Source organism: Eptesicus fuscus, chromosome 10 (genome assembly GCF_027574615.1).
Source record: "Eptesicus fuscus isolate TK198812 chromosome 10, DD_ASM_mEF_20220401, whole genome shotgun sequence".
NCBI classification, from domain to species: Eukaryota; Metazoa; Chordata; class Mammalia; order Chiroptera; family Vespertilionidae; genus Eptesicus; species Eptesicus fuscus.
In genome coordinates, this window is record NC_072482.1 from 72,669,997 (window position 1) to 72,697,987 (window position 27,991).

Below are 27,991 nucleotides of genomic sequence, written 5' to 3' on the forward strand. Positions count from 1 at the left end.
ATGATAGCAAAAGAATATAATGTCCTTTTAATTCTATCACCTTAGTCAATCATTAAGATATACATAAAAATGCAATTCTAACCATGTTTGTGTGTACAATTCAGTGGTACCAATTAAATGCACAGTGTTGTACAACCATCACTACTATCTATTTTCAAAACTTTTCATCACCTCAAACAGAAACTCTCTATAATCATTAAGCAATAACTCTCCATTCTCCCCTCACTCTAACACCTCCGGTAACCTCCGATCTACCTTCTGTCTCTCTTTGCCTCCTCTGGATATTTTGTGTAAGTAGAATCATAAAATATTTGCTGTTTTTGTGTCTGGCTTATTTTACTTAGCATAACACTTTCAAGGCACATCCATGTTGTAGCAGGTATCAAAATTTTGTTACTTTTTATGGATAAATAATATTCCATTGTATGTATATACCACATTTTGTCCATCATGTTGGACACGTGTTGTTTCTACCTTTTGGTTATTGTGAATAAGGCTGCAATGAACACTGGAGAATATGTTTGAGTCCCTCCTTTCAATTCTTTTAGTACATACGTAAGAGTGGCTTTCTATGGTAATTTTATTTAGTGTTTTGGAGAACTACCAAATTGTTTTCCATAAACAATTTTACATTCCCATGAGGGTTCCAATTTATCCACATCCTTCCTTACACTTATTTTCTTTTGTTTTTTTAACCTATAGCCATCCTATGAAGTGTAACTAATATTTCATCATGCTTTTGATTTACATTTTTCTAATGACTAGTATTACTGGGATTCTTTTCATACACTTACTGGTACTTATAGGCCATCTGTATATCTTTTATTTATTTTTGAGAAATAGCTATTCCTGTTCCTTGCCCATTTTTACAGTGGGTTATCTTTTTGTTGTTGAGTTTTAGGAATTATTTATAGATTCTGGATATTAAAACCATCCCAGATATATATGATTTACAAATATGTGCTCCCATTCTTTAGGTTGTCTTTTCACTTTCTTGATAATGTCCTTTGATGCACAAAAGTTTTCAATTTTGAAGTCTAAGTTATCTGTTTTTTCTCTCTTGTTGCTTGTGATAGTCTATCTTTGCTCTTCTTAGTGCCCCATTTTTTTCCAAAGGCCATTCATCTTTGTTTTCTTTTTTTTCTTTTTGTAATCTATAAATTATTTTAAATTTACCTGTCCACACGGTAAATTTAAAATAATTTATTTTAAAATAAACACAGTTTGCAATTCTGGCACCTTCTCACTCCTGTGTACATACAAATCACTGTGTATATTACTCATAGCTGGGAGAATGATGTTCCCAGTGTCAGTAGGTTCATCTGCCCTCAGTACACAACTCTCCTCTTTCTTCTCTTCTCAGAGTTTCACTTTTAAAATAACATACTAACTCTTAGTGCTGCTTATTACTAGGTGAGAGGAAAAAAATGAAATTTTTACTCGGTCCAAATAATTTTAGTTCTGTCATTTATGCAAGCACTGTATGAGCCAACATTTCAGCATATCACTGTCTGGAAATATGTGGACCTATAGCTCAGAAAGCTGTGCAGAAAATGACTAGAGTAGAATATAAAAAACAGTCCACTCTACATTTTAATTTCAACACTTCAAATTTTCCTACAAAATAAAACTGCATCAGAAGATGGCACTTCAAGAATGTTTCCATTGCCCTAGCTGGTTTGACTCAGTGGATAGAGCATTGGCCTGTGGACTGAAGGATCCCAGGTTTGATTCTAGTGAAGGACATATGCCTGGATTGTGGGATCGATCCCCAGTAGGGGGCATGCAGGAGGCAGCCAGTCAATGGATTCTCTCTCATCATTGATGTTTCTATCTCTCTTTCTCTCTCCCTTCCTCTCTTTGAAATCAATAAAAATGTATTTTAAAAAGTGTTTCCATTAAAAAAACCTATTTCCCCAGTTTTAAATATCCCTATTAATAGGAAGCAAAACCAAAATCATGGACAATAAAACTAGGTGACAAGAAATTCTTATGAACCTCAAAATATAGGTTGGGGCAAAAATAGATTTACAGTTGTGAGTACGTGCAACATGGAATTTATTCTTGTATTATTATTTATTACTAGAGGCCGGGTGCATGAATTTTGTGCATGGGTAGGGTCCCTAGGCCTGGCCGGCGATCAGGGCCAATCTGTGGGGCGACCAGTGGGGCCCCTGCTGGCACCCGTCTTGGCTGGCCTGGGGCCTGCAGGCAGCTCCTGCGTTGAGCGTCTTCCCCCTGGTGGTCAGTGCACGTCATAGCAACTGGTCATTCTGCCATTTGGTCGATTTGCATATTAGGCTTTTATTATATAGGATTGCATTTTTTCCCATATAAACAACTGTAAACCTACTCTTGCCCCACCCTGTAAGAGCAGGTGTGGACAAGCTAATTTATAGGAAATTCAGAGGACAGAAAAACATGTTACACAGCACTATGGGAAACTCTATAGGACAAAGTACCTCACTTCTTCAGCAAATAAATTGAAAAGGGGTTAAATAAAGTTGGAGAAGAAATCTATAGATTGAAAAGGATTTAAGAGACATGTCAGCCAAACATATAGTATGGATCTTATGTGAATCCTAAAAGTTAACTGACATCTATAAGACAATTGGAAAATTTTACACAATAGATATTTGATGTTAGTAAAGAGTGATAATTTTTAGGTGTGATAATAACTTTATGGTTGTTATCTTTAAAGAAAACATACTAATGTCTCAGGTTTGCTTTAAAATAATATGGAAAGGAGGGTAGGGGTGAGGGAGATGGAGAGGGAACATGTGTGTGTGTTTACATTATATGAGGCTGGCTATAAGTTTATATTTGAAGCTGGGTGATTGGTATAGTGAACCTTCATATACCTTTCTGTCTAATTTTATATATGTCTATGAAATTTCCATAGGGGGAAAATAATTATTTGCCTTTGAAAACTAGAGAAATATCTCAGAATATATATATGGTAAGAATTGCTAATACTAACTTAAAGCTTTTACTTTTATCCCTTTCTCTGATTTAGCTATATTTCCTATATAATTATAACTTTAAAACCCTCAATAAATTTATACTGTGGGAAACTTTATGTGGGTGCTTGGCTAAACTTTATCCATAAGAAGATGGACTGCCTAGAAAAACACAATGGACTAATGATTTGCATACATGGAAAGGGAATGCCCACTGTTACATACAGATGTCCCCCTCAAAATGTATAAATACTTTAATGCTGATAGCTCAATTTTGAAAATAAATGTATTTTAATAAAAACTGCCTTTATAATTAATTATTAAAAGTGGTGTATACATTTTTGGGACACCCTGAATACAAACTGTATTAAAGACTATATATATTATAGATAAGCAACATGAGCTTTTGCCTACAATTCTCTGATTTTGGAGGTTTACAATGCTAATCTAACCATTAAAATGAAACCTCTATTAAGCAACATGTAGCCAATTTCCAGTATTTTAATTTTTCCTTTACATCAGTTATTCCTATAGTTCTTTCTCATAAATAGCCTGAACTAGTGAGGTTTTATAATCTCTATGGAAAATTGTAAATCTTCTAGCTACCCCCATAACTGAATTTGTAATAGAACAATAAAACAAGAGAAAAATGTAAAACAAACACAAAAGCAAATTTAAGAAGCCTCCCCTAAAAAGTCTTTTGTGTGGGTTTGAAACAACCCATTCACAGATATCAGACCCCTTTAAGGATATCATTTCCATTTCTACATCCAGGACAGGGTCATCAAGTTGGAGCATGAGTTAGCCGTTCTGAAAATAAACCAAAGTTACTAGACGGAACTCCAATTCACAGAAAATTACATGGGAACTAATTTGGAACACATTCTTTAAAATTATTCTCTTAATGAGTCCTCTCTTCAGTAATGGCTTAATTTCCCCAGTCTCTAACCAAATAGTCCTTCAGGAAGTAATTATATAATGATTGTGCTTCCTAGAAGGAATTAAAGACAAATTACCAGCCAATTTTAGTACCAATGCAACCACATTCCAATGTGCTAAATTCAAGAGAGTCAAAGTTAGAAATTATATTTAGCAGAATCTGTACTGTTTTTAGATGGAGGCATCAACCGTGAAATGTGTTTGGAGAACGCATAGAAACTTTTAGGTAGACTTGTTAGAATCATAAACAGTAACAACATAAATGGATGATCATTCAAGATCTATAAGCTACTTAATTCATGGCTTAAACTTCTGAGAATACGTACATAGCCAATAACCTGATTTAGTCTAATCGATGAGCTTACCCGTGTCATCATCAAAATCAGACAGGACAGACTCAATGCCATCCTCACTGCTCGCTGACTGCTCCTGAAGTCTTCGAGGCAAGCTAGCAAGTCGCCCACTAAGGAATATTGGCTTCATCGGCATTTTGTAGATTTTGGCCAATAACTAAATAAAAAAACCAAATTTCAGTTATATATTGGAAAAAGCTACACTCTGGGCTTTAAAGAACAATAAAACTATATACTAGCTATAGAAAGGGGAGAGAAAACCAGAGAGGCTGCCACTGTATGAAAGGTTTAAAGCTGAGTGGTTGTGATTTGGCTTCATAAGCTAGCTCGCAGGAGGCATTTATCGCAGGGAGCAAATGAAATAGCATTCAATGGCAACAAAAAGGTAGAGGGGGGAAAACACAATGAATACTTTCCAGCATCTCAACTGCCTATGAGTTTTATAGATTCGTATGAACCTACTCAGGGAACCATGTCACATGTCAAGAATTTTTGCCTGTGGGAGAAGGTGTTCTGTGGGCATCGCTGAGAAGAGAGTCTGCAGGCAAATCAGATACCAGACTCCGATTTCCCCCTCACGTGACCCCACATCAAAGACACGGGGGGGGGGGGGGTGGCGGAGAGGGGCAATGGGGAAACGAGGAAACTCTGGGCAAGGTCAGCGACAGAAGACACGGCCCTGGGCTCTTTATTCCCCTCTCTCCACGAGAGCCCGGTCCCCTAGGGGGTCTCTGCTATGGAAACAAACTGCCAAGGATCCTTTATACCTTCACAAATTACAATCCGGCCTGCTGTGACCATCGTGCTCTAGAAACCAGGGAAACAGTTGTGAGAAAGATAGACAAAATTCCTTTCCTATGGGTCTTACAGACAAGAATCTTTGCAGAAATAATTAATAAAAAGTCTGGCGTAAATGTTATGGAGACATTAGACAGGTGTTACTACAGAGAGCGACCAAGGTGTGTGGGGCACATTGGCAGGGAGTCGGTAGATACCAAAGGCCTGGTTTCTCTGACAAGCGATGTTTCCGATGAGATCTGGAAGATAGGGGGTGTCATACAGAGATCTGAGGAGGAAACATTCTGGGCAGGGAGAGCAGCAAGGCCCTGGGTGTAATCAGTGGGGTGTATGTGAGGGGCAGAGGGGGAGAGTGGTTGGAGCACAGTGAGTGAGGGGAGGGGTTCTGAGGTGGAAATAGAGCTGGAGTCATGTCACGTGGGGCCTTGGGGACAGAAGCTGAGAAGACGGGAGAAAATCTGAGAGAGGTGTCACCGGAGCCCAGAGGAGGACGGGCTCAAGGACAGCGTGCCGTCTTGTTCCACAGGCACTGGGCATGGGTAAGGACAGAGCGTTATTGAACTGAGCAAAATTAAGGTCACTGCCCATATGACAGGTGATGTTTTACTGATTTGCCTTCTAGCCCTTGACTGAATACATCCCTATTACTTTTTCTGTGTCTCTCCTCACTGGCTGCACCCCCACTTTCCCCGTTTTGGTGTATAAGGAAGAACTCCCGGGACCTCATGGCTCCACCCTCTACAGCCTGACAAATACAGAGATGAGGGTAGTTCATCTGAGAATAAATGAGAAGCGCCAGAGATCTCGGGGTCCAGCTGTGTTCTAGTACACGGTTATTACTTTTTCTCTCTCCTTCGTGGAACGGGTGGGGACAAACATGTATGCTCCAAATGTTAAGTCCCAATAGCCTCAGAGACAGAAGACAGGGCTTCTCCTGGGCCTCAGCCAAAGACACCCACACGTGTCTTTTGACACAAGCATCTCCCGAGGCAGGTCCCAGGGCCTGGGACGTGGCGTGAGCAACCCCGTACCTGAGAGCAGCGCCTGAGGTAATCCAGGGCAGGGAGGCACAGGTCGGGGGCGGTGGCTCCTGGTCCGGGGACACAGTCTCCAATCTCCTTACAGTCCACCTCCCCTGGGGGACAGAGACAAAGTTACCCTTGTGTATGCCCTTACAGCAGAAGACCTGTTTACTCGCACAGCATTAACTCACCCAATAGCTACTAACACAGACCAAAAAATAAAATAAAGTTACTTAACGTGTACCTGAGAAAAATCCTTTCACTCATTCTGTCCCCTGCATGTATGTGTACATGTTAAACACAGCTGGGATCATACCGCACATCTTATGGGGTTGAGATTATTTTGTAACTCCCCTTTTTACTACACAATGGGCATTTTCTCTCTAGCCTGCCAGAGGACTGGCAGTGGCCCAACAGTGTTCTCTTGTCCCTGGGCACACGGACTCACTCCCTCGGCCCCGCTGCTGATGGTGCGACTTCTGAAGCTCTGATAAGGATGATCCCGGAGGCCAGCCGGGTGCTGGGCTGCGTGAAGCACCAGGCCTCTCTCCATTGGAAAAGGACCTCACGTTGCTGCCGGTGCTCAGCACTAAATAGCGATGATGAATGAAGCTCTGGGAAGATGTTGAACATCTGGGGTTTGGGGGTAGAGGCTATGTAACTGAGTTGAAATACAATTCTTATTTTTATTTTTTTTTACAGATCTGTAGAGGGTTTCTAGATTTTCTATAGGCAAACAATAGTTGAGAATGAATTTTCTTCTCATGTAATGAACCTATTTCTCGACTTTTAATAAAATCATTGCACAGTACTGTAATTGTTTCTAATTGTCTATAATTGTAGCAACTGGCACCCTCCCCTGTGAGTAAACAGACATAATTACTAGGCATTAGTTAAAATTCAGATGCAGACAAAGAGGCATGTTCTTCTTAGAAAAGACAAACATTTCTTCCGTTTTGGATATTGGCAAACGTTTTTGTACGGGGCCAGACAGGAAATACTCCAGGCTTTGCAGGTCAGACTGTCTTGGCTGCAGCTTCTCAACCCTGCCCCTGCTGCATAGAAACAGCCACAGACGAATGACCGTGGCCCGGCTCCAACAAAACTGTATTTGTAACAACTATCGGTGACTGGATTTGGCCTGTGGGCCAGAGTCTGCAAACTCCTGGTTTAGATGAACGCACCTCCCAGTATAAAAACACAGACTAGGTCAAATTCCTGTTGCAATAACCAAGTGGGAATTAAAAATAAATTCACTTCCTAGTTTGTTGATCACAGTGAGTATTTCAAAGTTGAAGGCTATACAGATGGCGCCCCCTGGAGCCGGGGGCAGTACCCAGCCAACATGCTGGGGGCTCAGACGGTCCTAGTACCCCCAAGCTCAATACTAGTAATTCCACCTTGTAATTCACAGAAAGAACTAGGACCTATCTGTTTTAAATATTCTCCATGTGCACACTGCTAATCCTGCATCTCTATTTTCAGGTCTCAACTCCCTAAGCTAAAATCTCAAATTTCTAACATGCAGAGAAGCATCTGCACTCGAATGTTTCACTGCAAGTCAACATGTCCAAATGTCCAGAGACAGACTTCATTACTTAGTCCTGTCCTCCACACCTGACCTGCTCTCCTCCTGGACATCCAGTTCTGGGTAACATCAGTCCTTGTAAGAAACTTGGAGCATGCCCAGTTCCTCCTCTCAGCTGCCTGTTCATTTCAGCTTAAATGGCTTTTATTTTTTTCTTTACGAGCCTCTGTGAAAGTATTCGTCTCACTAAACTGTAATTATTGATTTATGTGTCTGCTTCCCAGGGCGTCTCCTAGGCAGGAAGCATGTTTTATTCATCGTTATATCCCACAGTATGAACAGGCCGCCATGCCCAGGGAGCAGGCACTCCCCTCTTTACTGAACAATAGAATACCAAAACTAGAGCTTCTTAAATAAAACAGTGGTCTGTGAAGTAATAGGAAACATACTTCATTACAAGATTATTCCACGAACACAATGAAAAATGTCAGCCGTGGACAAAGTCACACACACCATCTGCTCCTGTCCCAGGTTGCTGGCTTGCTCCAGGCAGTCAGAGGGCCTGTCCCCGGGGCTTTCCATACAAGGCCAAGCAGGAAAGGGTCCCCAGCTGTCACCAGGCACGAAAGGAGGACTCCACTTACCCAGTCCTTTGACAAACTTCATAAGGCACATGATGTAACTAGTGGCTGCATTAGCAAAGACCTGGATGTTGTCGGTATTGAGAAAAGCTTCAAATACATCAAACACTGGAGCTTGGCCTTTTCCTGAGGGAGGAAGATGATAGAATTTTAAGGGAGTGAAGTCTCTACCCTTCAGGTAGCCCTTCCCCCCGCACCTTCCCCAGGGCCTTAGAAAACATCTGAAGAAAAGCCAGTGCCTTTTGAATGGACACCTGGCCTGGCTCCAATGCTGTGCTTCTTAGCGTTGCCTGCAGGGGGAGCTGCAGGAAAGCTACAAAGACAGCCCAGGGGAGAGAGGGGGCAAAGCGGGCTTTATGCAGGGCTGAGGCAATGTGCAGGTCTATAGGACAGTGAAACGTGGGCCCCTGCACATGCAATTATAGAGAAGGGAAGGTTTAGATAAACCCCCGACGGAGTATACTACTTTATTCATACCTGTGCAGAAAAGAATTAACATAGGAGGCCCGAGACTGCTGTCCTTTAAGGCCTGCTTGCAAGCTTGGCCCTTGGCTAAAGTCTGGGAACTTGATTCTCAGATTATTCCTGGGCAACACTTAACGAATAAAGGCAGTTCACTGTGCCTAGACAGTGCAAACAATGTGGTTTATTCTGAACACCTGCTCCCCTTCAGGGAGTCGGGGATTTTGGTGTATGCTAGGTGGAAGGTACCTCCGGGACCACCCTCAGCTGGGTTTCTAATGCACTTTCCTGGGCTGAAGCACTAGATCATATTGCTGCATTTTTCACTGTTGGGGTAAAAGTGTGCTCCGTGGGACCCCTCATGGGAGGGTGAGAGCCTGACAGGGGTTTCCCCAGATCCGGTCTGTCTTTCCCCCTTATAATCTGGCTTATCCTTCCTATGCTGCCATCCTGCTTCTTAGCTGTGAACAATGGAATAAATCTGGGCCATGTACTAAATCTCAGCATGATTATTTGCTGAGTCCTGCTGGTGGGTCTCTGAATGTGGGGGTGGTCTCAGGGACCCTGACACAATACCCCTGGTTGCTGGGCATGCCCTCGGGGTGCCCATCCATTTCCATCCAGACCCAGCCTCCTGGATTTGGCTTTGCCTGTGTTATGATAGTTTTCTGCTTCTTCCTAGCAAGTGGATAACATTTTTCTTTTTGGCTTTAGGCATTAGCTCAATACAGACCTGTTAAAGTGAAAACAATAGGAGTCTCTAGGTCTTTCATTCAACCTGCAAGAGCAGGGCCTGACAATGCTCGGGGCTCTCACCTGCTGGCAGATCTCAGAACTCGTGTCCCTGCAACACCCGTTTATTTCCTGCTGATACAGCACGGCTGAATGCCGGGCTTCCCTATTGTTCACTTTGCTTTGATAGCATGAAACTGGGCTTAGAGAACGAATGCTCTATAGCAAACGTCAGCCCCACATCCTTCCCACTATCACCACTCCTGCTCAAGTCCTCTCCAGAGCAATCAGGCAAGAAAGAGAAATAAAGGGCACCCAAATTGGAAAGGAAGAGGTAAAATTCTGTCTGCAGATGTCATGGTCTTCTATACAGAAAGTCTTAAAAGACTCGAACAAACGTTTGTTAGAACTAATAAAGGAATTCAGTAAAGTTTCAGGATATAATACCCACACACTATCTTACCCATGGAGTAATCGCCAACTAGGTACTCCTTCACCTCGGACTTGTTCCCGCTGTGCACCGTCTCCAGGGCACTGAACAAGGGCCTCCAGCCTGACTGGATTTGGGTGGAACACACTTCAACCAGCTCACCAATGGATGTGACGACCTGGCAGAGGCAAAGGAGGTGGCACATAAAACCCTTCTCTTAAAAGAAGCAGGAGAATTTCTGGGAAGGGTGATGTATGTCTGCTCTCTATTTCTGGGTTAATGTTAGTGAAAGAGAAAGAACAGAACCCAGGCAAACTCATGCAAAAATCACCTAAATAAGCAGTCATATTACATTAATGGGCATTTTACTAATGATTCATGTTGCTGAGCAACTTTTCACGAGCTTATTATTAGCCATTTATAAATATTTTACTGTGTTTTTTTTTAGATTGGGTCTGTGTCTTCTTACCCTTGTCTTTTTTTATTATTTTTAGAATTCTTTATGTATTCTAGATTCAGATCCTTCCTGAGGTCTATAATTTGCAAATACCTTTTCATAGCCTCGGGCTTGTCTTTATTTTTCAATGATGTTAGAAGAGCAAAAGTTTTAAGTTTTAATGAAGCCCAACTCATCAAAATTACTTTTGTATGTGTATCTGTGTTAATCGGCAAAGGGTGGTAAGGATGCTTGGGAACTGCACAAAACATGGACAGTTCCATGAATTTGCATGTCATCCTTGCGCAGGGGCTGTGCTAACCTTCTCTGTATTGTTGTAGTTTTCATATGTGCTGCTGCAGTGAACATCATCACATTTTCTTTTTTTTTTTTTTTTTTTTTAAAATACATTTTTATTGATTTTTACAGAGAGGAAGGGAGGGGGATAGAGAGTTAGAAACATCGATCAGCTGCCTCCTGCACACCTCCTACTGGGGATGTGCCCGCAACCAAGGTACATGCCCTTGACCGGAATCGAACCTGGGACCCTTCAGTCCGCAGGTCGGCGCTCTATCCACTGAACCAAACCGGTTAGGGCACACATTTTCTTTTTATGGATGATGCTGGTATCATTTCTAAGAAATCTTTGCCTAATCCAAGGTCTCAAAGATCATCTCCTACACTTTCTCCTAGAAATATTTATAGTTTTTGCTCTTACAGTTAAGCCTATTATCCATATTGAGATATTTTTTTGTATATGTTGAGGTAAAAGTGTACATTATTTTTATTGCATATGTTCAAACACTATTTGTTGAAAATAACATCCTCTCCATCGAATTCCAGTGGCATATTTGTAAAAAATTAATTGAATATAAATGTGAGATTTTTTTCTGTGCTCTATTAAGTTCCATCATTCTATAAGTCTATCCTTATACCAATAACACACTGTGTTGACTACTAAGGTTTCGAAATCGGGTAGTGTAAATTCTTCAAATTTGTTCTTCTTTTTCAAATCTGTTTTCCTTTAGTCCCGATCCCTTGAATATGCATATAAATTTAAGAATCATCTAGCCAATATCTTTAAAAAGCCTGCTTGGATTTTGATGGGAATTGCTCTGTACAGTGCCTGTGCAAAGTTTCTCTGACCACCAGGGGGTGCAATTTCACGCACTGACCCCCACAGAGTGGCTGGCTTGTGGTTTTAATCCTGGAGAGTTATTTTTTAATCTTTACTAAGTGCCAGTGTTAGAAACAGGCTGATCTTATCTTCAGGGAGGTTGGGTTCATTTCTAATGCAACCTTGGTCTGAATGAACACCAGTTTTAAAGATTTGCATTAAACATTTTTTTTTTTTCTGTTCTTGTGGCCTCAAGAATGTGATAGCAGAACTTAGTTTCACCTAGTGACAAATTCTGTCGAGGCAAACCCAGTCTTAGAGCTCTGCTCACTTCTGTGGCTCCCAGTTGTTACTTAGTTGTGGGCTCAGTATTAGTATTCTTATTAGTATTAGTATTAGTATCTAGTCTAGTATTAATATTAGTCTAGTATTAGTATTAGTATTAGTATTAGTATTAGTCTAGTATTAGTATTAGTATTAGTCTAGTATTAGTATTAGTATTAGTCTAGTATTAGTATTAGTCTAGTATTAGTATTAATATCTAGTCTAGTATTAGTATTAGTATTAGTCTAGTATTAGTATTAGTATTATTATTAGTATTAGTCTCAGTATTAGTATTAGTATTAGTATTCTCAGAATCTTAGTATTCTTCACTTTCTTGCCAGAGTGTCAATGTCTTTAAAAACAATTTTAAATCTTGCATCTTTTTTTTTTCTTTGTTTTTAATCCTCACCCGAGGGTATTTTCCATTGATTTTTTAGAAAGAGTGGAAGAGAGAGGGAAAGACTGAAAGAAATATTGCTGTGAGAGATACACATCGATTGGTTGCCTCCTGCAACCAGGACTCCGGCTGGGGAGGAGCCTGCAATCGAGGTACGTGCCTTTGACTGGAATCGAACCCGGACCCTTCAGTCTGCAGGCGGACACTCTATCCACTGAGCCAAATAGGCTAGGGCTTAAATCTTTATTTAACATATTTAGATTTCAAAGAGACAATCCATGTAGACTAGGTACAAGAGCATAGACCAGTATAGCCCGATTGCGTAGGTTCGAGTCCCACTTCCACCAAGCACTAACAATGTATCCTCAGCTAAATGGATTCACCTTTCTTTGTCACTGATTCCACATAGGATTAGTGGAAAGGTGAACATGCTAAGTTCATAGAACAATGCCTGCTAGTGCACTCAGTAAGAGCTAGCCACAATGATGATGGCAAAGCTGATTATCGGGACACGCTGACCTGGTCTTGGACATCCTCGTCACACAGCTCCAGCTGCATAATCCGCTCAAAGGGTCGGAAGAGGGCTTCATTGAAGTGGAAATGAGGTGGCTCGTTCCAGTCCGTGAGGACCTCTGTCAGTATGTCATGGATGAAGGAGACAGCCTTCTGGGACACATGTCTTTCCTTGTGGCAGGCAGCCTGCAAATTCACGAGAGAAGAGAACACCATCAGAACTCCAGGCAAGTACGAATCTGGTTTCCAAAGGGTTTCCTAACTCACCTCATTGCAGGGAGGTAGAGGCAGCAATTCTGTCACAGTAAAAAACATTTCAAGGGCCACGGACAGATGAACAGCACACTAAATTGTATTTTTAATAATTTAACGAACTGCTTAAACACAACTCCAATGTCACTAAAATGTTTCTAGGAAACTGAGAGTATCTAGTAATTTCTTCTTTTTTTAGGTAACGGGACAGTTTGCTCGGTGATGTAGAACATGCTGACTTTAAAGGCACCAGAGCTGCCCATGGGCTCATTGTTAGCTGTGCCCCAAACACATAAAGATCAGAGGAATCATCTGTCCCTCAGTGAGGGGGCCCAACTGCACCAATAATGCTCTAATTGGTCCAGAGCCCCTTGCATCGAGGCCCTGTAGTAGTCTCCTCCCTGTGCCCCCTGGGCTTGGATGTGTGGCTTGCTTTGAACAATATCAGATCTTTTACGAGTGGAGAGCTGTAAAAGATTTGATATTGTGATTTGGGATTTGCCCTCTTGCTTTCCTTGGGAATTCTAAAAAATGCCATGATGAGGCTAGTCCTCTGGAGGAGGAGAGAGCCCATTGTCCAGCCGTCCCAGTCAAGGCCATCACGGACCAGCTGGCCACAGGTGACATGTGAGGCCAGCTGAGATCTGCCCAGCCTGGCTGAGACCGGAGAAGCGCCAGCTGAGCCCAGCTCACAGATCTGACGCAGGGGATCCCGAGTTAACTAAATGGCTATTGTTTTAAGTCACTCGGTTTTGGGGATGCTTTATTAAAGTGTAATAGATAACTGAGGTACTGCTTCGCCATAACTAAGCTATTATTCTCTACTCCCTTCTCCTTACCAGAATGTTCTCAGGTTAATGAATTAAGCTCCCAAAATATCTCTACCAGATAAGACACCTCTACCAGATAGGCACTAAAGAGCTACTAAGAATAGTTATTATAAAACAGGGCAACATTTTTTCCCACCAACTTAGCAGAAGCCAGTCATCATGTACTGAGACGGTGAGTTGCCATAAAATGTATCACCTGAACTGCTTTCCTTTGGAGAGTGAAGGGGGTCCCAGTGTTAATTTTGTTGGAAAACTAGGTATGGTTCTCCTACCTAGAGGGTACTGCCCAGAATATAGTTAGCTATTAGAAGAGACTGACAGGAACAAAAGGCATTGTTATAGTCGTGTATAAAAATAAAGCTTCAGACTCAGGTCGACACCAGGTCGTAAAGAATGAAAGCTGGCTGTGTGAGGCACCTCGCCAAATGGTAAAGAGGGTCAGGATGAGTCCAGGGCAGTGCTGCCCTTTGGGGCGATTCTTCAGATGCCATGAGGTATAATCACAGAACTATGATGCTGTGACCAGAAGATCGGAGCCTTCTTATTGTGCTGTGGCCACAGCGCTCTGTGCCCCACACTGACTGGCGACCCCTGTGCTGGCTCTGCTGCAGGAGTCCCTGAGCTGCCCACTTCCCTGGCACTCACCTCCACCAGGTGCGGGGCCACCAGGCTCCAGCAGCGCATCACGTGGAGCAGCGGCCTGGACTTGCTGCGCACGATCCTCAGCATGGCGTCCCCGAGGCGGAACAGGTGGAGGGCACTTTTTCGGTCTTGGGTGGATTTCACTTCTCCTACGAGAAGAGAAGGCCATCGGAGCCATAAAGCCCAAACTCAGAAAGAGTTTGACTGTTCAAGCCCAGAGAGAGGGTGAAAAGGAAAGAACTGGACTCGGGCCAGCAGGAGTGTGCGGCGAGTGCTAGCCAAGAGAGGAGAGGAGCCTGGATGCCAGAGAGATGGAGGAGGTTCACTCCACCAACCCCGGGCGCACCTCTCCTGCTCACCGCTACCTTCCCAGTGCCGGCCATGACCGTGTGAGCAGTGCTTGTCGATTAGGGAGAATGACGTAGTGGGTGAGGATGAGGCTTGGGGAGTCAGGCTGCCTGGGCTCAAATCTTCTCTTCACCATTTAGTAGTTGGGTTACATTGGACCAGTGACTTATGTCTCCAGTCCACAGTTTCTCATTGTAGAAGTGGTGATAAAAGAACCTGTTTCTTAAGGTTATTTTAAGGATTAAAAGTAACAATACTCATAAAGTGCTAAATACAGACACATACCACCTGACCCACACTCATACCACCTGACCCACACTCTTGGCTATTCTCATGACTGTTGTGATCGTCCTTCTTCATGGTCATCGTTCACTTGGCCGACCCTTCGTGGCAACTCCGAAGCCCTTGCCAAGCAAGTCAGGCCCCTTGGCCACCCAACAACGTGCTGCGTAGCCTGTGTTTCACTTCAGTACCGTCCTTGCCCACTCTGATCGCTTGCTACTTCTTTGCCAGTTACCTTAGTCTTCCCCACGCCCTTCTTGCTCATGTCCTGTTGCTTCCCCTTTACTGCCTACAGAATGCCCATTATCAGGCTCTTCCAACCAAAATGCTTCTAATTAAGTCTTGCCATATCAAATAAACTTCAAAATGAGAGTAATAATAATCACTGACACTTATGGAATGCTTACTCTGCCTCAGACTTTGTGTTGGTTCGCTGCCTCTTTAACCATTTTAATTTTGAAAGCAAACCTCAAGCAGTAAATGGAATTACTGACATTTTACAGATTAGTAAACTGATGCCAGAAAGATGAGCTGACTTTTCTAAGGCGATGCATCTGATAAATAACGAAGGCAGCATTTGGACTTACATCTGATTGATTTAAAGGCCAGTGCTTCCTCTGCCTGGGTCAGCTGCCTCTTCCTGACCCTGCTCATTGCTTTTCGTAGGCTCAGTCTGCTGGTTTCTCCAAGGCAAAGGACTCAGAAGGTTTGCTCTGGAGGTCTGAGGTTCTAAAGATTTGTCACTTGTACAGCTAAGGTTTTCAAGTCTATAAAAAAACTAGTGGGGAAAGGATGGAGGTTCTCAAATTAGAATCTGCAGTAAGGATCAAAAGGCCAAATATATTACACTCAGAACGTCAGATTCCTAAAGAAGGAAGGGGCCTGAGGTTGTGCAGTCCAATCTGCCACAGGGCTCGGTGCCTCTGCCTGGACTCATCAGGACAAGGTGCTCGCTGTTTCAGCTCAACCACCCGGCCGCTGATGGACAGCTGTACTTAGGAGCAGCCTGCCAGCCATTTGAGACCAGGGGCCAATTCAGTGCCATTCTATCCCCTCTGCCACAGGTTGGCCTTCATCTGGTCTCTCCTGCGTGAAGACTGACAGCGACCCATCATTCAAAGGGTGTGCCCTGAGAGAGTTTTCCTAGGAGTGGTACGATGCTGCTGCTGATCCCTCTAGTTTCCTCTCCCACCGTCCAGTATGGAATCGGCAGTGGCTTCTGCACGTTGCCTGGATTGAGGCGAGTGGTGCGGTTTGTGATATGGAAAAGGGTTCCCACCCTCATGAGAGCTATCTGCACTCTGACTAGCCATATAATTTATCATCACAAGCCCAAAACTTAGCAGAACAACCCAGCCAGGTCCAGTGGCAATACCTGTAACAGCGGCAGCAGCGACACTGATATTCACAAAGAATAATCCCACCCGTCACTCACACACACACACATATCATGCCTTCATACTAGACGACAAGTTAGCCAGGTGGCCATGTGCTAAGGGACTGTGGAGTCATGTCTGCAGGCAGGGTGCTGGTATCAGAGGTCTGGGCTGTCTCCGGCTTATCTCGTGGCACAGTTTCCTCGGGGAAAGAATTACCTGGCATTGCCAGCGAGTAATCAACTGTGTCCGTCACAGAATGGAAAAGCTGGGACTGCGATGCTTTCTTCAGCTGGTAAAGAAAACCTCCCAAAGCCATGAGGTTCAACTTATCTATAGCATCTTCAAAGAGCCTGGGTGAAACAAAGAAACAAAAGGATTTGTCACTTGGAAACAGTCCGGCAACGCCTTTATGGCAGAATGATTATGGTAATTTTGTTAGATGTGATTAATAAAATGTGTGCTATTTTATTAATGACCGTGTACAAGTATGCTCTAACTCTGAGAGTTTAATTTGAAGGGCACAGAGCATATTTAAAAAAGAATCTTGGTACCCAAGGCATAGTTCAGACATCGGCAAGAAGTTGAAAGATGGCCAAGTATGGCTCCCAGAAAATGAACAACTGGGGATGGAATCCTTAGAATTAGCTTCAAGCTCATAAGCTCTGTTAAAGAAAAACCCAGCAAATGAATTAAGGCTTTTGATGGACTACCTTGATGAGTATAACACTGGGCATGGCTCCGAGGATACAAGAGGAGAAGATCCCTTCCTGTAAGCTCCCTGAGCGCAGGGACTGTCCTCATCCCCTCCAACTCAGACACCGGGGCCCAGGACACGGTGGGAGCTCCAGTATCACCTGGGATAATGAATATTCCCTAACATAACGGACCTTGAAGGCTCTCTTGTTTTCCACTCAGCCGGGCACAGACATTCCAGTTGGGGAGGAGGGGTGAACGCAGGCAGCAGGGCTGAGAGGAGGATCACTGATGATCGGAATGTTAGGACCAAATTCGGTCTGTGTGGCCACATGAAGAATGAGGCGAGCTGGCCTTCCACTGCACTGGGTCCCCCAATGCATACACTCCAATCCTGCGGTGACACCAGAGGGCAAGCAGCCACGTGGGGTGCCACGTGCTGGGTAAGGGACAGTGTCTCTAAGAGAAACCAAATAACAAGCCCCCTTTGAAGGAGTAATATGAGACACAAATCAGTGACTTCATCATTCACAAATCATTGTAGCAAACACTTTCCTCGCTGTTTTGTGATTCCAGTTTTAATACCATTTACGTTTTGTATCTCATGAACCACTTCTTTCTTTGTAAGAAACAACCGCGGTGAATGTTATATCCCACCTGACACCTGTATCCAGACCCCAAAATACTTGCACAGCCACCTTGTCGGATAAACAGGAAAAAGGGGGACTATTGTACTGAGTTAGTACATGTACTGGGTTAGCAGATGAAGTGGGAAATGGAGTCTCAGTGCAACTGTTTAGACAGGCATGACCTTGCAGTTGGTTGGTGTCAGGAAAGACCGGGGTGTTCGGAGCCCCAGCCAGTGGGTGCACTTCTCCCCTTCCACCCTCTTGCTGTCTGTCCTCACCCGATAAACCCCACTGCACCTGTACTGGTAGTCTGGGCACAACCACCACGTCTGGAGAGTGAAGTGAGGCGGTAGAACATGTGACTGGTGACCTAAAGCACTTTCAACATCAAAGTGTCAACACACAGTTGGACTTACTGTTGATTTTTCCCTCTCAAACTTAATGTGGTTTTTGGGCATCACTTAATAATATATCACACTCTGGGTGTGAGATTTTAAAATATTAATTATCATAAAAATAGTGGATTTTTACTATTTGCCAAGCTCTGTCCTCAGTGCTTCAAGTGTCCTGATTAATTGAACCTCGCGGCTACCCTGTGAGAGAGCTACTTCATGACCCGATTCCAAGATGAAGAGGTGAAGTTGCCTGGAGTCAGGGAGTCCGGGCAGCCTGCCTCCAGAGCCTCCAAGTAGTCATTAGACAGACAACAGTTCATTCTAAGTGTGGGGCGTGGCAGGAGACAGAAGCTATGTTTGGAAAAAAAAATTAAGAGGTTTAAATGACTGGTGAACAAATCAGGTTGTCCCGCGAGTGATTCTGAGACCAGAAGAGATGGATGTGATGTTGCCAGCAGCCTTTCTGGGGTGTGGTGAGGAGGGGTGTGCACACACCTGTCGGCCTGCGTGGACAGCGTGAGCACAGCCTTGGCGGCGCTGCTCCTGGTCATGAGGCTGCCCCCGCGGAAGTCGGAGGCCCGGCCGCGGCTGCCTTCCCTGATGAGTTCTTGGATGGAGAGGGGCTGGATGACCGGGGCGGTGCTCAGGGAGCTCTCCTGCTCCAGGCTCTGCTCCGGGGGCGAGCCTTCACACTCCAGGTCCCCAAGGAGTCCAGAGCCCCCGGGGGCCTTCTGAGGCTGGCTGATGGTCAGGGGGGGCTGAGAGGTGCCATCACGGAAGTGGGTGTGCTCCAGCGTGCCCACATACTCACACACCCTAGAGAATCACACACAAGCAGCTGGTAAAAGTCACAGCTCAACCGGACCAGCTCTGCAAATCCCACACTGAGACACCAAGGAAATTCAGCTAGTATTATAGTGCTCCCCAATTTCCTCCTTCCTCTGGGGATAGCCATCTCCCTGCCTCTCTCCCCTCTTGCATTTTGTGTCTCCATGTAAGCTATCCAACATCCTTCTTTAAATGGAGAAGACATTAACAAACATGCAGCAATGTTATATTGCTGACATATGACCATCTTTTAGATCCACATAGTATTCATTAACTGACATGGCTTTTATCATCTACTATTTAAGGAATTGGTTTTTCTTCCTCTGTAAAACACATTTGCCTCCCCTAGACAATGTCAATAATCTATTCACTATCTCCTGAATCCTATCACTTTGTTCCCTATGACATACATTCAATTGGGCCCCTAGTCCCTCTTCTCTTTTTAATCTCTCACTTGGGGTTTATCCAAACTCTGAACTATTCCCTCTGTTTAAGTGCTGCATACCCTGGAGTTTACCCCTTCCATCACCCCCAGGATCCCATGGCAGGGTGGGTGCCATGCAGGGTGGGGATCCCGCCATGCACCTGAACACGTGTGGCCAGCAGTCCGGGTTGTGACTTCCCATCTCCAGGCCTACACTGAGGATGGCGTCCATGCACAAGACGTGGGCTGTGTGCAGCCACACCCCCTGCAGCTTCCCGATCTGCTCCAGTTTCTGCTCCACTTTTAGTTTCACTGTGCCAGAAAGACATTCATTAAAATAGCATTCTGAGTGAGGGAGACAGAAAGGGAGAGAGAATGGATGGAGAGGAAGAAATGTGCTATCATGCAAGGGCAAAGGGAAACAGTAGACAACATCGGCAGCAAGTTCCTCAATGGCAGGTCCCTGTGGTTCATCATGCAAACTCCCTAACCCTCGGGCCCCACAGACACTGCAGACTCCAGCTCTGTGACATCAGAAGTTGGATGGAATCTGAGCTGGTAGGTGCAGTTCCTCCAGGCCCACACCTGGGCTCTGGATCAGGCACAGCAGTGGGGACAGGCTTCATGTGCTGACCCCAGCTAAAGCCATCTGAGCCCAGACCCTTCCCTGCCCCCGTGGACTCAAAGTAATAACACAGGAGAATTCTTGATGTTCTGCAAGTTCTGAGATTTAATGTTATGCCTTCATGATGATCACCTAAAACAACCTATGTGTTATACTCTGAATATCACGATGACTGCTTTATAACTGAAAATTACCATAGCATTTCATTCCCTGAGTTTACATTTATATTTGTGACCTTCAAGTAATAATTTTTTTATTGTAGAACATTAATGAGAAAGGATGCAGAAGGTGACTTAGAAGTCAATTATGCAAATGCTAAGACAAGGTCAAATGATGACATTCTCCATGAATAAGTGTGTCAAATTGTTGGAAGACAGCCCTGGTGGGACAATAAGTGATGAGCCAGAACCCAGAAATACAGCATGCTCACGTCAGAGGAAGACAAACAGTATTCCTGCTGCAAGGAGCAAATTGACTTTTAGCAAAGCATCATTCGTCACATGGATCTGATATTGATTTTTTATTTGTATATAATTTTAATATTAGTTTTCATTTTATAGTTGTAAAACTTTAAATGTAAGGATTTTTATATAATTTATGGTTGAACATATTAAGTACAATTGTGATACCCTTTTTCAGTTAATACTGGGATCTATGAGCACTGCTTTGCTTTCATATGGGTCTATATATAACGTTCAAGTTTGAGGAACAGTGCCCAGCCTGTTTTTCTCAGCTTTTAAAAATGTGCCCAATGTTCCTGTCACTAGCTTATTTTATATACCTGTTACATAGCATTTGCATACATTGGACCAAGCTTCCCATTTTTCCTTCTGTTGGCTGGTTGCCATTTATCTTTCTCATTAGGAAGGTCATCCTCTTTCCTTAGCCTATATAATAAAAGCTTAATATGCTAAGTGTCCGGTCATCCGGTCTTCCATTCAACCAATCAAAGAGTAATATGCTAATGATACGCTAAGGCCGCTCAACTGCTTGCTATGACGTGCACTGACCACCAGGGGGCACACTCTCTGACCGGTAGGTTAGCTTGCTGCTGGGGTCTGGCTGATTGGGACTGAGAGAGATGGGCTGGACACACCATGGAACCCTCTGTGCATCGGTGCGGCCCCTCGGCCTGGCCTGCACCCTCTCAAAATTCAGGACCCCTTGGGGAATGTCGGAGAGCTGGTTTCGGCCGATCCCGCAGGCCAGGCCGAGGGACCCACTGGTGCATGAATTCGTGCATCAGGCCTCTAGTACTTAGATAATCACCCACTTCATTAACTAACTGATTAAATAAAAAACAACTCTCTTCTGAGTTCACAAAGCTCAAGTTTTTCTCAAAAAAGCAGTCTTCGTGTGCCTCCTCTCAGGGAGTTCCTCCATCAGTTTAATTTCCCCCTTTAGGAAACTGGCCACTCCGCCGTAACCTACAGTGTCCTCAAATGTACACTCTGTGACGTGCCAAAGCCAGTGGCCAGATGATGATAGAGGTTTTACTAGCTCAGCTGGTGGACCTCTGGTGTCTTATGCAACACCTGTGAGCAGACAAGTGAACTTTCCTGATTTCCAGAGGCCATTATCTTTGGTATTCAGAGGGATCTCTGTAAGCCAGGGGTGGGGAACCTATTTTATGCCAAGGGCCATTTGGATATTTATAACATCATTCATGGGCCATACAAAATTATCAGCTTAAAAATTAGCCTGATATATTTGGTCATTTAATTAACTCACCCCTTTGGCCAGACCAAAGGACTTCGTGGGCCTTATACAGCCTGCCGGCCAGACGTTCCCCACCTCTGCTGTAAGCAGTCTGTTAGATCTGCTAAAACAGACTCAAGCCTACGACCCAGTGGGATCTCATGATTAGTGGTAAACCTATGCCATGTATCACACACGGAATGGGCACAGTGCCTGCTCTTGCACGTGCATGTGTGTGCACACTGCACGTAAGACACCAGGTGAACTCTGGCCTGTCAGCTGTTACCTTGTGCTATGGCATCACTGGGTTCTTGGACTTCCTTGTCCTCTTTCTCTTCCTGGACACAGGAGGCAGCTGCCATTTGGGCAAGGGCCGAGGCGCAGTTAGCTGCAACTCCTTTAGAGGAAACAAACAAGTTACCCCTTAATTGAGTCTGTTCTCTAGCCATCCACCTGGCAGAACTCCCCTAAAAGACTTGTTTCCCACTAGGCCATTTCCAATGTGTTCCACAGGTACACCCCTCAGGCCGTGGGTCACAAATTCTCCTCCCGCCAGTACCTAGAGCACAGCTCAGCCGCGCCGCTTTCCGCAGCCCATCCAGGCTCATGCAGATGGCATCGCGTTCTTTCTGGTTCTGCTCTTTGATGCCTTCAGCTCCTAGAATGAAGGCCAGCCCTTTGGAGCTCCCCGCCATGCGGCCAGTCAGGGGGGTTGATAAAGTATCGATCAAGTTCTTCCAGCAGCCAACCAGAATATAGCGAGCAAATGCCACACCTAGAATGTGAAGGGGAATGGGTCACTTTTTGGAGACAAAAACAACCTGGCAATGAATGACAGCACGGAATTCTTTGACCATCAAGATAGCAATGCTGAGCTGTGTGCGATTCTACTACAGGAAATAGAGTTTAATGGATTGCACTTTGTGTTTATAAATAATGAATGCTCCATCGTCAGCTGGATGATGCTAAGTAACTTCCACCAGGCACTTGTTCTGCAAAGACAAAACCTTAATTCATTTATGTCAGCACTGGAAACTACCAATAATGATTTAATTGCTAGTGCCACATGTGATGTATGTATATTCATAAACTCAAGGCCCTTACCTGCTACTGTGGAGTCATCGATCCTCCTGCTCTGGGTGAAAGGAGACTCTGTAGAAGCGGAGGCCATCAGCTGGCCCCCAATCGCGCTGCTCTCTAAGCCATCAATATCTGCCAAGGAAAAACAGCAACATTTTCCTTGAATAGCACAGTCCAGTCAAAAACAAGCGGCCACCACAATATTTATTTTTTTCCCCAATAAACATCCCTTGGATCTGTTATGTAACAAGTATGCAGCAACCTTTTATCAAAATATTAAAAATTTTGTTTCATTCAGTATAGTTTTCTTTCATTGCCAGAGCATTCTTCTTTAGGACGCTGTATATTTTTTTAGTTGAAAAGAAAAAAGATAGACTGCTATTTCTGTTGTTAAGAATTTATTTTTTTAGAATAGTATGATCTTTGAATATTTATATTCAAAACATTGGTATTATCCCCAAGTTTTATATATACATGATACCTCAACATGGATTTGTCTTTCAGAGCTTCCTCATAAATATGAATAATAAAATAAACCTCTTTGGTGAGATGATTGAATAACCTGATTTTATAGTACTATAATAACATCTTAACAATAATAATACTTTACAATTTTCAAAGTGTGAGGACGCAACATTTTTTTCATTAGATTTTTCCAACAACTTCAGGTATATGGGCAGAGTAGGTATTGCTTTTCCTATGTCAAAGAGGAGGAAATAAATACTCAAAGTAGATAAATTGCCCAAGCCAGGAGGCTGGTCAAGGAAGGATTTAGGTTCAGCAGTCACATCTTCTGACTCCCATCTAGGCCTCTTTCCATGACACCACACTCCAGCTCAATATGGGATCCTAATGCACCTTGTTTAAATTTTTGTTAAACTCTCATCTACAAAATCAGCTCAAAGAACCAATCCCTAACATGCTGGCAAGAAGAAACTGGCTTGGGATTGAGAATGCTGGGCTTCAGCCTTGGCTCTGAATTAAGTTAGCCTGGTAGCCTGGAGTCAGGTACTCCGTTCTCAGGGCCCCAAGTTCCTCAGTCAACAGGAAGTAAGCACTGGGGAAGTGACCGTGGAGTGGAAGCATATGTACCTGAATACAACTAACACAGCTGAACGCAATGGGAAAAGAGAGTAGCATAGGTTTATTCCTGGACTTCACCCTCAACCCAACAGGATGGTGTTTGAAAATGATTTAATTATATTTTTGAGTCTTACAGTGACTCCAAGAAGCCTACAGACTTCTGGCAACAAATCTCTTTGAAAGTTGCTAAGAGGGTAGATCTTAAAAGTTTCCATCACAAGAAAAAAAAAACTGTAACTGCATGAGGTGACTGATGTAAACTAAATTTATTACGGTGATCACTGTACAATATACACATATATCAAATCATTATGTGTACATCTTGGACTAATCCAGTATCATATGTGAATTATATCTCAATAAAATCAGGAGAGGAAGGCAGGGAAAAATCTACATTACAATCTAAGTGGGAACATACCAGTTTCACTGAAATTAATATGACGTGTGGTCAGTCTAATGACATTCACCAGAAATGGCCATTTATTAAAGTTACCATGTTTCCAATGTGCTAGGTAAAGGACTGATGAATTCAAGTAATGCCAAGTTGATCTGATCACCAAGATTCCACAATTATATAGGACACTTTGACATGACATCAGGAATGGCCACAGTTAGGACAGTGTTGATGATCAGATGGCTGCTACGGTAACCAAACTCTAGGTTAATTGCTGAATTCACTTGTCATTTTATAACTGGAATTTGCTACAAAGAATCACAGAGCCTAATTTTGTCTAATTCTTATGAAAAGTGCTTTTCTGTCATTAATCTAAGTTAGATAACTTTCCTATGGACATAGCAATTAAGCTTACTGTTCTATTATAAAAGAGATGGCTGATTAACAGTGATGACTGATGAATACAGTGACTATGAATAGCTTGTTATTTGTTCATTTCTACATCTGCTGAATGACTTCTTTTATTAAGGTTCAGGTAAGAGATTAATTTTGGCACAAACTATGGTCTTTTAAAATTAAACCTGGCAGGCTTAGGATCCCCACCCAAATTCCAAGGCACTTCTAAGCTCTGGGCAGTACATTTAATCCCCGCTGAAGGGAGTTTATGAAGCAGATGGAAACCAAGGACTGCTTATGGGTAGAATGAATAAATGTCTCACATATTGAAGATTTTGTATTTTTCAAGTGGATGTAAATGTTATCATGATTAATAAAACATAAATTGCTCCAGTGATCCTGAGCCTCATGGCTTAGGACCTAGCCTTGCTTCCCCCAAATTCCATCCTAGTTCTGGAATCAAAGTTCCAAATACCAGACAATGACCAGGACTCTGCTTGCTGCAGAGAGACCTCACTCTATGCTTTGATTCCCTAATTCCTAAATAGCCCCCAGATTTCTCATTGCTGGATTTCACCTGCCAGTAGTCAACTCCGCCACCTTTGTGAGAGCCTCCAATACCAACCACAGGCAACATAACACACACTTTAGACAACAGATCCTGCCTCCTAGCTGGACCGTGCTGCCCCAGCCCAGTCCTGCTCCTTCCTGTCAGTGTGCCCTGCCCGGTGCATAGCTACGGGAAGCTGTGTGAGGACATGTGGCACTACAGAGAGGGCAGGAAGGTGTCTATGTGGGGCCACACTCTACATAACCTATCAGCTGGAGCCAGGATGGCATCGCTCAGCTCAGAAACCAGTCTGGCAACTCAGGTCAAATATAGGACAAGCCTGGAGAGCCAATTTATCAAGGCTACTAAGGACTAGACCAAACTTTTGAGCCCTCCCTGACCTTTACCTGACATCATGGTCAGGCCATGCAATGACATGAATGGCTGCTTTTGCCAAAAATTTTCCTTATGACCATACCTCGCGATGCTCTCATGTGAAATTCCTGATAGTTAAGTAGGGTTTTAAAAACTCTGGACACTGAAGACAAAGATGCTGGGCAACTACCTGACATTAAATTTTTTTAAATCCTCACCCAAGGATATGTCTTACTGACTTTAGAGAGAGAGGAAGGGAGAAAGAGAGAGAGAAACATCTATGTGAGAGAAACATCAATCAGTTGCCTCCCATGTGTACCCCGCCCCAACTGGGGATCAAGCCCACAACCTTTTGGTGCACAGGACAATGCTTCAACCAACTGAGCCACTCCGGCCAGGGTACTTGACATTATTTTTAATTCTGGTACCATTGGGAAAAGAGGGGAGGACCTCTGATATGGACAAGAAATGGGAATGAAGCCAAGTTTAAAATCAATCATTTTACATTACTGGCAAATTTCCAGGAGCACTGAAGGATACAGCATAATACAGATAATAGTATCTACTAGTACATGAGAATTTCCAGGAATAATTCTGGGCTTTGTGCCCACAAAATATTTCATATCCCAGAAGAGGCCTATAGTTTCTCACCAACAGGCATAGGTGCTAAGTAAGTCCGTATCTAGAGTGGCACAGTGAGCTCCGCAGAGTCCCACATGGAAAGAGGACAGTACACTCTTGCGAGGTGAATTCATGACCCTTCTCTCAAACTGTCACCCTCTGCCCGGGCAGTCTTGTGGGTGCCATCTTAAGGTCTGATTGAATCAAACACCATTACTGCTCTGAAAGGGGATTTGAAGAGTGAGCCCTCCCACCCGAGTGGCATGGAGCTGTGTGAGGGGCCACTGACCGGTCAGCATGGTGATGAGCGGGAGGCTGTTGTCCTCGGGGCTGCCCCAGTAGCCAGCTTCTCCCAGCATGTTTCTGTCGAGCACCTGATGGTAGAGTTCCTCGATCCAGGCCTGGGAGAAGATCATCAGCACCCCGCTGGTCTGGACCTGCTTCATGAACTCCTTCTACAGAGAAGATCACAGGAGAAAATGACCAAATTGGACCCCCTTTAAGCAAACAGGCTCCTCCGCTGTCTCTTCACTCCCCACGTCCCCTGAACCAATGCTTTTGGAAAAACAAAGCCTTGTTGATTGAAGGTAGGAGACGGAGAAGTCCCAAACTTCATGAAGTTCCTTTCATTTGTATCTTTTTAAGAAAGCCTGTTGAAGGATTAGGAACACCGCATTTTATATTTTTCACTCTCTGATGTGTGGGAGGATGAGAAACTGCACAGAACAGGGCTTCTTCTTGCTGCCCAACAGCAGCAGCTGAGCTGGAATGAGCCCCCTGAAGATTCATGGGTGTTTCAACAGATACTTACACGCATGAAGCCACCACTGATCCTTGGGAACCTACACTTAATCAAGCAGACAAACGACCACTGATACCGTTCACACAGCTCCATGGATTAGGCTTAGGAACTGACATTAGGGTACACCACAGAGTGGCTTGCTGGGGCAGGAGATCCGACCACAGGATAAGCACCATCCTTCTCCCCCATACCTTACGGGAGGGGCTTTGTTGTTGACAATGAGTAAGCTTAGCTCCGGATCACCCGAGGAGGTCTAGGCACATTTTGGAAGACAATGAAAAGTTTTTGTAAAAGACATCTTCATTTTCTGACTTTAGAGAAAGTCAGCAAAGGGGACCATTCCCTGCACATCTTCTGCTGCTACTTAACCTGCTGATCATGTGTTTTGGAACATGTCTTATGTGTGTGTTGAATAGTGCCACCAGATGAAATTACCGGGCCACTGGCAGGCAGCTGTTTCCAGGCACTTGGGGTCCTGCACTCTCCGGAGCAAGGGGGTGCGTCTGCGCTCACTGCACTGTACAAACCTTCACATCGTTTTCTGCCCTCCACAGCGCCATCCCTCACAGGGCACTGGCGCTCGGCATTCCAGCCCAGAGGCCACTGCTTGTCCTCGCAGGGTCAGGGTGGACAGAGCACACTCACCATCATGCCAGGCGCCAGGGCTGGCCGCTTCCGGTAGTAGTCGCCATGGGAGAGCTTCAGGTTGAGGAGCAGAGCGCAGTGCGCTGCCGTGTACAGGCTGTCCGCGTTCATCAGCATCTGCAGGCTGAGGCTGCTGTTCCCGTCAAATCCGGGGGAGTGCATCATGCCTAAGGGAGAGGACCAAGAGACCTTAGGGGCTGCAAGCAGTGCACTTGCAAGCCTTGCTTACAGCCAGCCAGGAAGCAATCCTAGTGACAGGCACATGTATCGCGTAGGACATGTCTGTAAAACAATGACACCCAGCAAGGCATATTTCTGGGAACATTACATGCCCCAGCCTGGTGGGGCAGAGCATACAGTCTGGAGTC

The 27,991-nt window shown here is 44.1% G+C and overlaps 1 protein-coding gene and 1 non-coding gene across 2 annotated transcripts in view; both read right to left on the reverse strand.

Annotated features, from left to right (window-relative positions):
* Nucleotides 1-27,991, reverse strand: part of ARFGEF3 (ARFGEF family member 3) — a 128,137-nt gene that overhangs the window by 13,754 nt on the left and 86,392 nt on the right. Inside the window, exons 13-26 of the mRNA XM_008161981.3 lie at nt 27,624-27,790; nt 26,466-26,631; nt 22,782-22,889; nt 22,237-22,452; nt 21,964-22,074; nt 19,516-19,666; nt 18,598-18,918; nt 16,602-16,735; nt 14,380-14,525; nt 12,659-12,838; nt 9,899-10,043; nt 8,245-8,367; nt 6,082-6,185; nt 4,265-4,409 (exon numbers count right to left, since the gene is read on the reverse strand). Of these exons, the coding sequence (XP_008160203.2) occupies nt 4,265-4,409; nt 6,082-6,185; nt 8,245-8,367; nt 9,899-10,043; nt 12,659-12,838; nt 14,380-14,525; nt 16,602-16,735; nt 18,598-18,918; nt 19,516-19,666; nt 21,964-22,074; nt 22,237-22,452; nt 22,782-22,889; nt 26,466-26,631; nt 27,624-27,790 (2,217 nt within the window). The remainder of the gene's footprint in view (nt 1-4,264; nt 4,410-6,081; nt 6,186-8,244; nt 8,368-9,898; nt 10,044-12,658; nt 12,839-14,379; nt 14,526-16,601; nt 16,736-18,597; nt 18,919-19,515; nt 19,667-21,963; nt 22,075-22,236; nt 22,453-22,781; nt 22,890-26,465; nt 26,632-27,623; nt 27,791-27,991) is intronic.
* LOC114231252 (U6 spliceosomal RNA) lies at nt 10,566-10,668 on the reverse strand. Its single transcript, XR_003617219.2, has one exon. It is a non-coding gene; the product is annotated as a U6 spliceosomal RNA (small nuclear RNA).